This window comes from Salvelinus alpinus, chromosome 3 (genome assembly GCF_045679555.1).
Source record: "Salvelinus alpinus chromosome 3, SLU_Salpinus.1, whole genome shotgun sequence".
Lineage (NCBI taxonomy): Eukaryota > Metazoa > Chordata > Actinopteri > Salmoniformes > Salmonidae > Salvelinus > Salvelinus alpinus.
In genome coordinates this window covers 22687446-22702018 of record NC_092088.1, presented here as the reverse complement: position 1 = coordinate 22702018, position 14573 = coordinate 22687446, and the positions used below count along the sequence as shown (strand labels likewise).

The window sequence follows — 14573 nt, the reverse complement described above, 5'->3', positions numbered from 1 at the left end:
TAAAACGTCAATTTAAGTTTAGAACCTTGAGAAGGAAATGAACAAATCAACATTGACATTAACATTGTAATTATTAAAATTACAATATAGTCGTGATCGTTGCGTTAGCTATTCAAATGCAGTTGAGACCTAGGAACTGTCAGAAGCTCTGAGATTTTACAATCGTGGGGGATACTCTGTTCTTTGCCATGCTCTCAAAGAAAGAACAGACTCGCAGGCTCACTAATGCTGTGTGGTCTTTCTCTCTCTCCGATTCAGAGCATTCAGACAGACAGAGTTTTCTGGAAGCGAGAAGGAGATTAGAGCTCTTTGGGGAGCACTGCATCAAATGCATCCATTTGCATCTCTCTCTCTGCTCTCCACTCCGCTTCTCTCAAGGCTGATTTATTTCTTTTCTGGGGGAGATTTATTATCTGTGCGTGTGTGTGTCTATCTGTGTGTGTGTGTCCCCCTTTTGTCTATCTATATATGGGAAGGTCCTAAAGGATTAATTTACAGACGCATGCTGTACGAACACTGTCCTATGTTCAAGGACTTGAAACAGGCGTTTTGAACAGAGTGTACTGTTGCTTGCCATTGACCTCCAAGCAGGTCTATTGTATTGTTCTTCATGGTATAGAATATATGGAGCAGCTATGCCAAAAGCCATTCACAAAGCTACAGTGCATCATGATCAATTATTAACATGGCAGTTACTGCTTGGCTCCTTATGTCGGAGTCATCAGAACTATTGAAGCATTGAAATAGCTCATAAGATCACAAGCGCGCAATTGCTCTTGCTCTCACTCACGTCTTGAGGTGGCCTATGTCTTTTGAACGAGATGACACAGACCTGGTATGCTACACTATTAGAAAAAAGGGTGCTATCTAGAACCTCGAAAGGTTCCGCGGCTGTCCCCATAGGGGAATCGTTTGAAGAACCCTTTTTGGTTCAAGGTAGAACACTTTTGGTTCGGTTCCATGTAGAACCCTTTCAACAGAGGGTTGTACATGGAACCCAAAGGGGTTCTACCTGGAACTAAAAAGGATTATCCTATGGGGACAACCGAAGAACCACCACAGTAAGCCAGACAACAACAACAGAGACTAAAGGTAGCTACAGTATTCTCGTCAATTTAGGTGGTCTACAGAATTTATTTTAAACGGGACAAAGACTTAATATGCACATGCAGTCCTTTTGCTCTATTTGGATTCTTCAGCCTCCCATATTTTCAATGTGCCTGTGAAGTAGCTAACAAAGCCAGACAACAATAGCAGAGACTAAAGGTAGCTATTCCAAGAGGTCTGAACCTTCTGGCTGTCTGTCTCCCTGATCTAAGCAGCAGTATTTGTGTTGTTCTGCTGTCCGAGGACCACTTTCTGACAGCTTGCTCCACCAGGTTGCCAGACCCTTGCCAAAGCACATTTAGTAAACCCAGTCTTCCTGCAGAAGAGTCCTACGCAGTGTGTGTGTGGGGGTGTTTGTGTGGGGGTGTGTGTGTGTCTCTTTGAGTGTGTGTCTGTTTTTCTGTCTGTCTGTCTGTCTGTCTGTCTGTCTGTCTGTCTGTCTGTCTGTCTGTCTGTCTGTCTGTCTGTCTGTCTGTCTCTGTTTGTTTGTTTGTTTCTGCGTCCGAGCAAGTGTTTGTGTGTACTCATATCCTGTTCAACAGCAGGGGCGCGTTCCCTTCCGTCACGTAAACAAACAGCCATAGCTGCCAGACCAGACAACAGGCCCATGGGAGCATGTCTCTGTGGGATTGACTGTCTCTGTAAATCTACCCAAAAACCAACATGGCTATTTGTGTCTGTTTGGGAGTAACGTAGCAGAGCGGTGGAATGTTAAATGATATCTGATATATATTTATAGTCTATGCAGCAGCAGATGAACTGCTATGTATTGATATCCTTATTTGAGTTGTTTTCTCAGTGTTCTTATTAATTTCTCTGGTGCTAATTTGGATCAGCATTGTAATTACGCTGTACTTGCCTCAACACTGTAACACTGCCTCAACACTGTATCACTGCCTCAACACTGTATCACTGCCTCAACACTGTATCACTGCCTCAACACTGTAACACGGCCTCAACACTGTAACACTGCCTCAACACTGTAACACTGCCTCAATACTGTAACACTGCCTCAACACTGTAACACTGCCTCAACACTACACTGTAACACTGCCTCAACACTGTATCACTGCCTCAACACTGTAACACTGCCTCAACACTACACTGTAACACTGCCTCAACACTGTATCACTGCCTCAACACTGTATCACTGCCTCAACACTGTAACACTGCCTCAACACTGTAACACTGCCTCAAAACTGTATCACTGCCTCAACACTGTAACACTGCCTCAACACTGTATCACTGCCTCAACACTGTAACACTGCCTCAACACTGTATCACTGCCTTAACACTGTAACACTTCCTTCAACACTGTATCACTGCCTCAACACTGTAACACTGCCTCAACACTGTAACACTGCCTCAACACTGTATCACTGCCTCAACACTGTAACACTGCCTCAAAACTGTATCACTGCCTCAACACTGTATCACTGCCTCAACACTGTAACACTGCCTCAACCTTGTAATTACACTGTATCTACTGTATAATGGTTGAAGCCAGCATAAGTTGATATAAAGTGGAACCATTTAATTAAGCACAATACAGCATTTCAAACTTCTAAAGGAATTAAAGGGTTTTCTGTTAGTGGGATTAATGGGAAATAAACACTTGGAGATTGAGTGGCAGGAGCACATTGTGATTTAGTTCATAAGTTTCACGTGGGTGGTGGGCCAGAGGCCAGTCGTGTTAAAAGGTGAGGACATGTTCAGTAAAGTAGGCTCAGTGCCCTCAGTGCGAAATACGAAGTGAAATATTCATATAAACTAAAATATTGATGCTCCACAGCACAGGGAGAAAACTTACAGTGTGTCTGACTGGTTTAGGGCAGACTGCATATTTTTTGGTGACGTCGTGACTCAAAGTCATTTGTTGCTGCATGGGAGTTACACTGTGTTTCTTTAGATGTTTTCTGTATCTTTACAGGACAGTGACTTTAGTGCTACAAAAGAACTGAGTTAATAGTAAATACTCTGTGACTATTTGTACGGCCTAAGTACGTTGTGACATTTGCCATATATTTGCTCTAATTTGGTACTATTGGTCCTGTGTGGCTCAGTTGGCAGGAGCATGGCGCTAGGAATGCCAGGGTCATGGGTTTGAATACTAAAATGTATGCACTCACTGCACTGAAAGTTGCTTTGGATAAACGTGTCTGCTAAATAGTACATATAAATAATTACTGCAATGGGCTAAAATGACCAACAAAGTTGGCTAGTTATTAACAATAACTTTTTGACCTTCAGTTCCCGTCTCCCTGCTACCCGCAGGCCCATGAGAACCTGGAGGAGTCCAGGCTGGAGGCGGTGAGTGACAACAACATGGAGCTGGTGCAGGACATCCTGAAGGAGCTCACTCCCCTCACGCACAGGAGCAAGGCCGCAGACGAACTGGCATGCATACTGAAGGAGCCACACTTCCAGGTCTACACACTCAACGTTTTCGTTTATGCTTGATATCATAGCTGATCTAGGATCATGCAATCTGTCCATGCAACCTTATTCATCATGATCTAAAAGGCTAAACTGATCCTAGATCAGCCCTCCAACTCTACGACTTCTACTCCATTCTCAAAGAAATCCCTTACTGAAGGGAAACCTAACTGATGATGCTACCATGGATGCCATGCTACTTTGTTTAATGCATCCAATGCAGTCTTCTTAAGATCAGTTGCATATATTACTGTCTTACTAGAACAATTCTATCCTACAGTATGTGCCATGCAATCATCCACATCTTGATCCTCTGTCCCTATTGGTCCACAGTCTCTCATGGAAACTCATGATTCGGTGGCATCCAAGACCTTTGAGACTCCTCCTCCCAGCCCCTGTTCCTTCATGGACGCTGCCTTCAACAACCAGCCTGTGCCCCCAGATGCAGTCAGGATGGTGGGCATCCGCAAGGTGTCTGGAGAGCACCTGGTAAGACTCAGTGAGGGACAAGAAATGCTGGACACCCTGGCAGCCATTTTGAAATGGCTTTACAGTGGTTTACGTGTGCAACTGTGTGTTGAGTTGTGGTGTGGTTCTTTATGAAACTGAAAAACAAAATGGTGGTCCTTGTTAAACCTTTGTTAGTACTTCTAGTCATGGATGTTTTCCTCTTCTTTGACTCGGCTCAGGTAGATAAAAACACAATGGTCAAATAAAGTGCTACATCTTTGTCTTTGTAGGGTGTGACATTTCGGGTGGAGAGTGGAGAGCTGGTGATCGCCCGCATCCTTCATGGCGGGATGATCGACCAGCAGGGCCTCCTCTACGTGGGTGACATTATCAAGGAGGTGAATGCAAAAGAGGTGGGCAATGACCCCAAAGTGCTCCAGCAGATGCTGAAGGAGGCCAGCGGCAGCGTGGTGCTCAAGATCCTCCCCAGCTACCAGGAGCCTCACACCCCACGCCAGGTGAGTTGAGCCCTGACCCTTGATCCCTCGGTGTACCCCATACATTGACCCATATGACCTCAGCAACAGCTGCCGAAATTCCTAGGGTCCTTTGATTTATTCTAATTGGAACCCTAGCCCATATCCGTTTTTGGACTTCATTAGATCTGAAAGCATTGGGTAGGAGGTGTATCCAATATGCCCCAAAAAATCCACTTAATCTGTTAGTCCACTTAGTACAGTTAGAGCTATTACCATATTTCTTCTACCTATCAAATCTTTTCAGATCTATATGTAATTCAATAGGAATGTTTGCTGGGAAAGTTTAACAGAAAAGATTTTTGCATTCGTTTTCAAATATTTTTTAAATTGTCATAGAGTTTTACTCTCGCTTTAAAATTATTTACTTACCAGTTTTGGGGTTTTGCTTTTGATGTCTTATTTTTGTTTACAATTCTATATATTATGCTTTCAATTGTTTGGTTTTTGATTTCAACATACATTATTTCACCCGTCCTGGAAAATATAATGTTTACGTTCTCAACTTTATTTTTCATGTTCACAATTTATTTTATTTTGAATTCAATACATGTGGCGTGAAATTGACCCCATATAATCCTACTGAATATTTTTTCTCTCATGAATAATGAATTAGCTACTGGAGTGAGTAGGATTTAGAGCAAACCAAAAAAAAAAACGGGGGAAAAAACGGATCTGTACGGTAGATCTGTTCCAACTAGAAAGGAAATTTTGCGTTGTTTGATTTCCAGCCACATCCTCAGTATTTCAGCTGACAAAAATGTTGTATAGAAGAGTGTTTAAGAGTTTCACACCATTTGCAAGAGTTTGAACTTTTGCAGTAAGTAAGTTATTCAAAATAGTGGATTGTTCCCCTTAGTATGCACCCTCAATGAATACACCCAAAACACATTACTGGTTACTATGAGTCCTTTTAAACAATCCCTTTCCATTTAGGGGCCCAGCCTTTGAATTTGTTGTTGGTATAGTGTCCTTAGCTCTGTGAGTGTTTAACCCTGGAGTCTAGCTAATGGTCACAGGGTCTCAAAGGAGCCAAAGAGTGTTATAGACTGAGTGTACTCAGCGACAGCATGGCCCAAATGAAAGCTCACAAGGAAAAGCTCACAGGACTGGACACCTGTCTCAAATAACAGTAATTCATGTCATGCCAATAACCCACAGCTCTGTACTGTCTATCCCATTCCACTGACCAGCCAAGGCCCAATATGAGCTGGACGGAGGCCCTGGGCCAGACGCCCTTTTGAAAGAGTGCCTTTGAATCGGCCCCTCATGGCTGACTGGATAACATCAGGTCTGGGCTATTCGTTTGAAATATTTCAGGGCGCATTTCAAAAGGTTCGGACAACAAATTTTGAGTGGTTACTGCCTTGAATTTCTTCCTGACGACCGACGCGGGTTCATTTTGAAGTGTTTTGATTGCCGGAGGCGACTTCAAGCTGTCCAAACAGAGAGCTGCTGCAGAATATTATCTCTGAAAGGGAGAGAGATGACAGATTAGACGCTGTTGTCTGAAAAGACATTTCCCTTGCATCGGAAAACTGCTCCATCATCACAGCACATTGCCAATCATGAGAAAAACTGTTTGTCAAAACACAATTCCATTCCATATAAGGATCTACGTGCAGGTGGGTGCTACAGTACATGTTGATAGTAGATGATACATTCCCCTTAAGTGCAAAATAAATCCAGTCCATTAAAGAGATGTTCAACTCTGTGTATCAACAATAACCACCTCTCAGCACTGTGTGCGGGTGTATGCTGAGGTAAGTAGACAACATATTTTACCCAGTGCCCTCTCTGACGCCTAGTGGCAGCATTGGGGGGGGGGGGGGGGGGGGGGGCATTTCATTCACGCTTCAACTCGCCAGCTTTGGAAATCACCGTAGAGCATATCGTATGATTGCCATGGCTACCCGTTATGGCTCTTCCTCCTTTCGGCTTTTCCATTTTCAGGCGAAGGTATTACAGGGGGGGTGCTCTAGCTTTGTAATGTCTGGGAAAGTTAGATTTATATGGTCTGGACCAGATACTGTAGCTATTCAATGGGGACCATTGAGACCACACACTGGTTGACCAGATTGTGTTTACATTAGAAAGGCATGTAAACTACAAGTAGTTTAGCTATAATGTACTAAAGTGTTCAACTTTGCATTTTTTAATAAGCAGTATATTATATATTATGACACACACGATAAGAAGACATGCACTCTACACAGACGTACACATGGATGTTGTATTGTAAATATGTGATAGTGGAGTGGTGGCCTGAGGGAACACACTAAATGTATTGGCTAGAGTGTCATGAAATGTAATGCCATGTGATATTTTGAACTGTATAGAACTGTCTTAATGTTGCTGGACCCCAGGAAGAGTAGCTGCTGCCTTGGAAGCAGCTAATGGGCACCCTTAATAAATACAAACACCTCTACTCAAGCGGCTAACCTGTTCACCGCGCTCCCTCTCCGTCTCCCTCAGGCCTATGTGAAGTGTCACTTTGAGTACGACCCGTCCCATGACAACCTAATCCCCTGTAAGGAGGCAGGCCTGGGCTTCAGCAGTGGAGACATCCTGCAGATCTTCAACCAGGAGGACCTCAACTGGTGGCAGGTCAGTCACTTCTAATGGACAACCACTCTTAATTCGTTCACTTTATCCCATTTATCCCCGAATAGTTTTCAATGTGTCGTTGTTTAATATGGTGATAGGACAGCTTTATGTATTTTTTTTCATCACAGGCATGTCACCTGGAGGGGGGCAGTGCAGGCCTCATCCCCAGCCAGCTCCTGGAGGAGAAGAGGAAGGCTTTTGTCAAGAGAGATCTGGAGCTGGTTACAACAGGTGTTGTGTATTATATATGCGTCATTCCTTATACCGTATTATAACCCATAAGGGCAGGAAGACACAAAGTAGCTTGACATCTTCTACACGCTAAAGATAACGCTCTGAATTCACAAGTTGAACACGTTTACTCCTCGACATCTGTCAGGGAAATAACACAAGACAATGAAAAACTCAAACGGGATAAGGTGTGATGATACTTTATTATTGTCTGAACGCGCAACAATATGGTCCACAAAAATAAAACCGTGAAGCATATGTAACAGTATAACCTTAGACCGTCCCCACGCGCGAACCAGGGACCCTCTGCACAAATCAACAACAGTCACCCACGAAGCGTCGTTACCCATCGCTCCACAATATCCGCGGCCCTTGCAGAGCAAGGGGAACCACTACTTCTAGGTTTCAGAGCAAGTGACGTAACCGACTGAAGGGCTGCTAGCTCGCACCACCGCTAACTAGCTAGCCATTTCACATCCGTTACACATAAATGGAGACAAAAGAAAGATTTGTTGCTCTGGGTCTTTTGTGTGTGCACTGTGCACATGTACGCTTTAGCCTCCTGCTTGTCCCCCAGTCAACCTTCAAGACGGTTGTTTCATCAGTGAAGAGGGACTAGCAATAAGCAGCAGGCTTAGAGGGGAATGACTCAGACAGGCGGGCTGATTCAATCTGTTCCTCGTTAAGCTCATTCTAAACAGAGGGGTCAGGTCACATTCATACTGTAGTGTCCTCTGTCTGTCTGTAGCACACTAGTACATGTGGTGGGTGGTGAGTCAGCCTGCAGCCTTGCCTGCAGCTGCTTCCCTTCACTTCACTTGTGGCTCAGTTGGTAGCGTGTGGTGCTTGCAACGCCAGGGTTGTGGGTTCAATTCCCACGGGGGACCAGTACAAAAAAGTATGAAAATGTATGCAAGTCACTCTGGATAAGAGGATCTACTTAAATGTAACTTCAGTTGGAGGAAGTGCCAGTCTGCTGAGACTGTTCTTGGGCCTGTTGTAGACACATATGGGACACTTGTGGGGGGTATTCATGCAGTATATGATATAATTATATATAAAATGCCTATCCCAAGCTACTTGTATTGAATGTATGAATCAAACACACAACAGTGGCGCTACCGACTGAGCCATTGGAACCAGCATGCAGTATGTGATTGAGCCATATTTAAAAAGCAGAAGTGATCATTGTCAAAGGGCCAGCTCTTTTAATGCATCCCATCAACATATTGATCCACTGTGTCGATATCAAAGTCGTATTTCTTTTCATAAAACAAACATCAAAAGGTTATGTCATGCCCATTGTTGTCCCTGCTTCAAACAAACGTCCTCAAAGCCCACCTGCCGGCCAATACTGAGGAGACGACTGGGCAGTAACAGTGATTCCCAGTTGTACTGTTGTAATAAAATGGAGTGTCATCCTTACTAGAATTCAGAGGCATACTGCCCTCTGGTGGTACATGCTACCTATTGCACCCTCAGCAGACTTGATTTACGATTCAGAACAGCAACACTGTAAAAGGCAACAGACCCTGACTGGCAGGCGCTGTTCATTAAATTGATAACGATTCAATTGAAGTGGGTTGAGAAGTACTGAATGAAGACCGAACATTTTGTGTGTTGCTTTTCACAGGTCCTCTTTGTTCTGGAATGGGCGGGAAGAAGAAAAAAAAGATGATGTATCTAACGACCAAAAATGCAGGTACGTTTTTTGTACCAACATGACCATTTGTGAACGTAACAATGTTTGAAACTACTGCGAATGTAGTCTTTACTTGTTGTAAACATTATTAGACAAAAGTGTAAACTGTTATCAATGCAGTATGCTAGATTGTGTAGGTGCAGCATGAATTCGATTAGGTAAAGTAATACCGTTAGTAATGCGGATATCTGATATGAATATGTTGACTGTTCAGAGTTTGATCGGCACGAGCTGAGGATCTACGAGGAGGTGGCCAAGGTTTCCCCGTTCCGTCGGAAGACATTGGTTCTGATTGGAGCACAGGGAGTGGGCCGCCGTAGTCTGAAGAACAAACTGTTGGTGTCAGACCCCCTGCGCTATGGGACCACCATCCCCTGTGAGTAGTACTAACATTGAACATTGACAGAGCTACAAACACTGACACTTAGATGTACTCTGGTATTCTGTAATCAATGCCATATTAGAAAAGTATACAAAAAACAAACAATTTTAAAAATACAAATGCGGTATACACATTTGTATGAGTTACAAAGACTACATTTTGTGATTCTGTGTGCGTTGTTCAGCACTATATTTTTCGGTTGCTATACCTTAATGTACATGACCAAACAACAACCATCAATCTGTATTTATCACCAGCAGTGGTGTAAAGTACTTAAGTAAAAACACTTTAAAGTACTACTTAAGTATTTTTTGGGGGTATCTGTACTTTACGTTACTATTTATATTTTCGACAACTTTTACTTTTACTTCACTACATTCCTAAAGAAAACCCAAAACACCCAAAAGTCCTCTTAACATTTTGAATGCTTAGCAGGACAGAAAATTGTCAAGAGAACATTCCTGGTCATCCCTACAGCCTCTGATCTGGCGGACTCACGAAACACAAATGCATTTTTTGTAAATTATGTCTGAGTGTTGTAAACAATAGCCAGTGTACCCCTGGCTATCCGTCAATTTTAAAAATAAGAAAATTGTGCCATCTGGTTTACTAAATATAAGGATTTTTTTTTAAATTCGTACTTTTACTTTTGATAATTAAGTATATATTTAGCAATTACATTTACTTTTGATACTTAAGTATATGTAAAACCAAATACTTTTTGGCATTTACTCAAGTAGAATTTTATTGGGTGACTCACTTTTACTTTTTCTATTAAGGTATCTTTACTTTTACTCAAGTATGAAAATGGGGTACTTTTTCCACCACTGATCAACAGTTACCTCGAGGAAACCCAAGGTGGATGAGAAGGATGGACAGATGTACTCGTTCATGACTCGCAGTGAGATGGATTTGGACATTAAGAACGGGCGCTTCCTGGAGCATGGCGAGTACGACGGGAACCTCTATGGCACCAAGATCAACTCCATCCATGAGGTGGTGGACTCTGGCAAGATCTGCATCCTGGATGTCAACCCACAGGTAGACTATAGCATCTGGGCATCTTTATTCATTCAAATATTATCCTCTATACATTTTTGGGGTATCAATGTCCAGGGAAGAGGTTGATCTTGACCTTTTTTTCATTTAAATTGTATTGTTTTATTTTTAGATTGTTGGATACATTACCACTATGCCAAACTTCGGCACATAGTAAAGTAATAGGGTTATGATATAATGTTCTTATTGTTTAACCAAAGCGAGAGTTTGAATTACAGAGATGAAACGGAAGGAGGGGATTCCTTTAATGAGACACATTTTCAAGTGATTCATGGCCAATTTGATTAGCTGGTTACGTCATTAGCGGCTTATAATAATACATTGTTACAGCTACTTTTCAACGATTTCATTCCACGCTACAGGCACTTAAGGTTCTGCGGACGTCAGAGTTCCTTCCCTACGTGGTGTTTATTGAGGCTCCAGATTACGAGGTCCTCAAAGCCATGAATAAGTCTGCCAAAGACGCCGGAGTCATGACCAAACAGTTAACGGTGAGTCCCAGACAGACTGGATAGTTGTATCACAGCTACATCATTGGTCCTGTTACTGTTAGCAGACATAGTTGTTAGACACATGGTAAAATGTAGGACTGGTATGTTCAAAATGCATAAACCCTAGCAATTCATCATCTTTAATATGCCCATTCACGGCAATTCATTTCTGACCGTGTACAACCAATCTCAGTGTTTACATCATCCCTTGTTACCTTCTCGGTCATGCCATGGGATCAGTTTGACCTTTAAGACCACAATAAGATTGTAATAAGATTGTAATGGACAGGGAGAATCTGATCCTAGATCAGCATGTCTACTCTGAGATGCTTTTTGAATGGGCCCAATTGTTCATATGCAAACAAGTCATAGTTGTCCATGATAGCCACTATCATCACCCTGTTGTTTCTCCCATGCAGGACTCAGAGCTGAAGAGGACAGTGGATGAGAGTGAAAGGATCCAGCGGGCCTACGGACATTACTTTGACCTGAACATCATCAACGACAGCCTAGAGGGGGCCTTCTGCGGCCTGAAGATGGCGCTGGAGAGACTAGGCCTAGAGCAGCAGTGGGTTCCTGTCAGCTGGGTCTTCTAAAGGCCGGTCAGAGGTCAGAGCTAGAGGTCAGGATGTCATCATGAGGAGGTCAGAATAGGCGTCAAAGGCCTGAGGAGTTGGTACAGGCCGCAGGTAGAGAGGGACCAATCAGGAGAGAGTAAATTGTAAAGGGTTGGAGCTTCCCTCCACAGCTTGTGACGCTATTGGTTGGAGGTCTGTTGTAAGGGTCCAATCCCAATGTTCCAGTGCAAGAGGTCTGCCTCATGGTAGACTTTTGCACAAATTATATACTCCGCAGACATGATGTCAAACTGCAATTTTTGTTAAAAAAAGATGTAAAAAATAAACGAATAACCAAATATATATTGGTATTTGTTGAGGAGGCTTTAGAGGGGATTTGAGGTACAGTGCGTAGTGTGTGAGTGATACGAGTGGCAGTATATTATATATGTTGAAGTAGGCTTATTTTGCAAATACTGTGCTGGCGGTCTTGGAGTATAATGGATATTGTTATACTACCAGGAGTTCCCTGAAAATGTTTAGCCTTCCCAAATCTTACAAAAACTATGTAGTGCAATGTTTACATTGAATGTTTCGTTTCGTGGCCGATTTAGAATACAAAGGTACCAACTGTCACACTATTCTTTATATAAAATTCGGTGTATTTTGTCATATGAGCGTACGATTGTAAATATTTGACAGTTGTCCTGATGTTACTGTACTTATTCTTATTTATGTTCTCTTTGTTGAAAAAAAAGCTAGCATAGCAATACATGATCTGAGACGAATACACAAATTCACGCATGAATGCATACCCACTCACACAAAGACATACACACAGCAATCAACAATGCATACATGTCAATACGCTCTATTTTCTCACTCTGAGAATTGAATATTTTAATGTCATCTTAAATTTCTTTGCTACCATGTTTAAAAAAAAATCTAATGTGGTTTTTTAAAATTAGTTTCATGTGCGAGATGTTGGAAATATTCAGCTGGTGATCTTTTTAGCACAGATGTGACCACAATCGCTAAGTGTGAATTTAGGCCCCTAAGATATGTTTTAGATGATTGAAACTGTAATTGTTTGATTACTCTGCACACTTGTTCGTTTTACTTCATGTGGACTATAGTGTCTGTCACTTATAGTGTCTGACTCTTTCTGAGTAGAATGTTTGTTTTGATGGACATATTTAGTTTATTATCAATGTTGATTATACAGGTTATATATATATATACAGTACCAATCAAAAGTTTGGACACACCTACTCATTCCAAGTTTTTTTTTTTTTTTTTTACTATTTTCTACATTGTGTAATTATTTTCTACATCAAAATGATGAAATAGTTTATTCAAAGTGGCTACTTTGAAGAATCTAAAATCTAAAATATATTTGGATTTGTTTAACGCTTTTTTGGTTACTATATGATTCCATATGTGTTATTTTATAGTGTGTATGTCTTCACTATTATTCTACAATGTAGAAAATAGTACAAATAAAGAAAAACCCTTGAATGAGTAGGTGTGTCCAAACATTTGACTGGTAGTGTATATATAAAAAACAAGTGGCTTCCAACATGCTTACTTTGCCTTAACATGGTACAGAGGCCAAGGATTTACTGTACACTAGTTATAGGTTGAAATGTTATCTATTTTTCACATGCTATAGCATGATTACTGTATGTTATCCCTTTCCCTATGATTAAAAAAAAATGTATGTATAATTCCAGTGATTTTATCTCAGAATTTCGTAAATATTGTACTGTAACAAAGGTCATACATAAAGAAAACTTTAGTGCTCTGGGTTACTATACTACTGTGCTGAGGTAGTGGGGCAGCTACACAAGATTGTAATTCTGACGTTCATAGAAAAATATTAAAGATGAAATATCTTGTAGAACATTGCCTCGTCCTCGTGGCTTAATATGTTCGTTTGAATTTCATGCTTGTTTTATTATTTAAATATGGAACATGAATTGCATCATTCAAGTCACCAGTGTGTCCCAAAGTTGATGTCTTTATTTGATCTGCTTGCCACTCTGGAAGTCACCTTTTGAGTTTCTTCAGTGAAGAAGGTACAAGGGGGGGCCCACCGAACAAGTAAGTAGGGGCGAGGGGCTGGTTTGGGAGACTACACATCCACACTCCATCTCTAGGTGGCATCACTAATCAAATCAAATGTTATTTGTCACATGCACCGAATACAACAGGTGTAGACCTTACAGTGAAAGGTCTACACCTGAATCTGTCCCGAGCTGACGAAGTAAAAATCTGTCAAAATCTTTCGTTCTGCCCCTGAACAAGGCAGTTAACCCACTGTTCCCTCGGTAGGCCGTCATTGTAAATAAGAATTAAATAAAAATAATAAAAAATAAAAAAAAGAGGCAGTGCTTCACTTCTATATGGAGTGAATGTATTTTGTTTTTAGATTTGCTGCAGCTTCTTCCTTGAGTGCTCTATCCGCATTACAAACAAACAGGATGTTGCACAGTAAGTGTTGCATCGTTTTTTTCTTCTCGTTTTTAATAGAAATGACATAAATCAAAATAATGTACATTAATGTAAACAATATCATTTATTTCAGCACTATTTGTCAAATTATGACAAATATAAAGGTGCATTTATTCAGCGTTATACCTTCGCAATAAACTCTTTCCAAAAGATAAAGAGAAAATCATCCATACAGTGTTAATTTTGGCACTCGTTTTTTAGATTTGGTCTAGTCTTAGTAATTTTTGACTAAAATATCCTTAAGTCTTAGACACATTTTTGTCATTTGAATATCTAATTTAGTCTATTGTCAAAATGTACGAAAACACTGGGTCATTTTTGTCAACCAAATGCCCTTTCATTATAGTCACATTGTAGTCACATCACATTTGCCTCAACCTATAGTAAACACAAATCACTGATTTCCATGTGGACAAACATATAGTACAAAAAATGGTCCTATCGACATATTTTTCTGCATAACTCCTATTGTCTTCCCAACAGAAGAAAATTTGACAAACA

The 14573-nt window shown here is 41.3% G+C and overlaps 1 protein-coding gene across 4 annotated transcripts in view; it reads left to right on the top strand.

Annotated features, from left to right (window-relative positions):
* The window catches only part of mpp2b (MAGUK p55 scaffold protein 2b), a 43252-nt gene extending 29789 nt beyond the window's left edge, over positions 1–13463 (top strand). For 2 of the 4 annotated variants that reach the window (XM_071392102.1, XM_071392100.1), the window contains 10 exons: positions 3382–3534; positions 3877–4032; positions 4284–4511; positions 7005–7136; positions 7265–7367; positions 9001–9069; positions 9284–9445; positions 10290–10492; positions 10873–11001; positions 11421–13463. In XM_071392102.1, the coding sequence (XP_071248203.1) occupies positions 3382–3534; positions 3877–4032; positions 4284–4511; positions 7005–7136; positions 7265–7367; positions 9001–9069; positions 9284–9445; positions 10290–10492; positions 10873–11001; positions 11421–11597 (1512 nt within the window). In that variant the 3' untranslated portion in view covers positions 11598–13463. Of the gene's footprint in view, positions 1–3357; positions 3535–3876; positions 4033–4283; positions 4512–7004; positions 7137–7264; positions 7368–9000; positions 9070–9283; positions 9446–10289; positions 10493–10872; positions 11002–11420 lie in introns of all 4 variants that reach the window. The other 2 variants (XM_071392101.1, XM_071392099.1) reach the window with 1 other exon arrangement.
* Positions 13464–14573: the final 1110 nt, after the last annotated feature.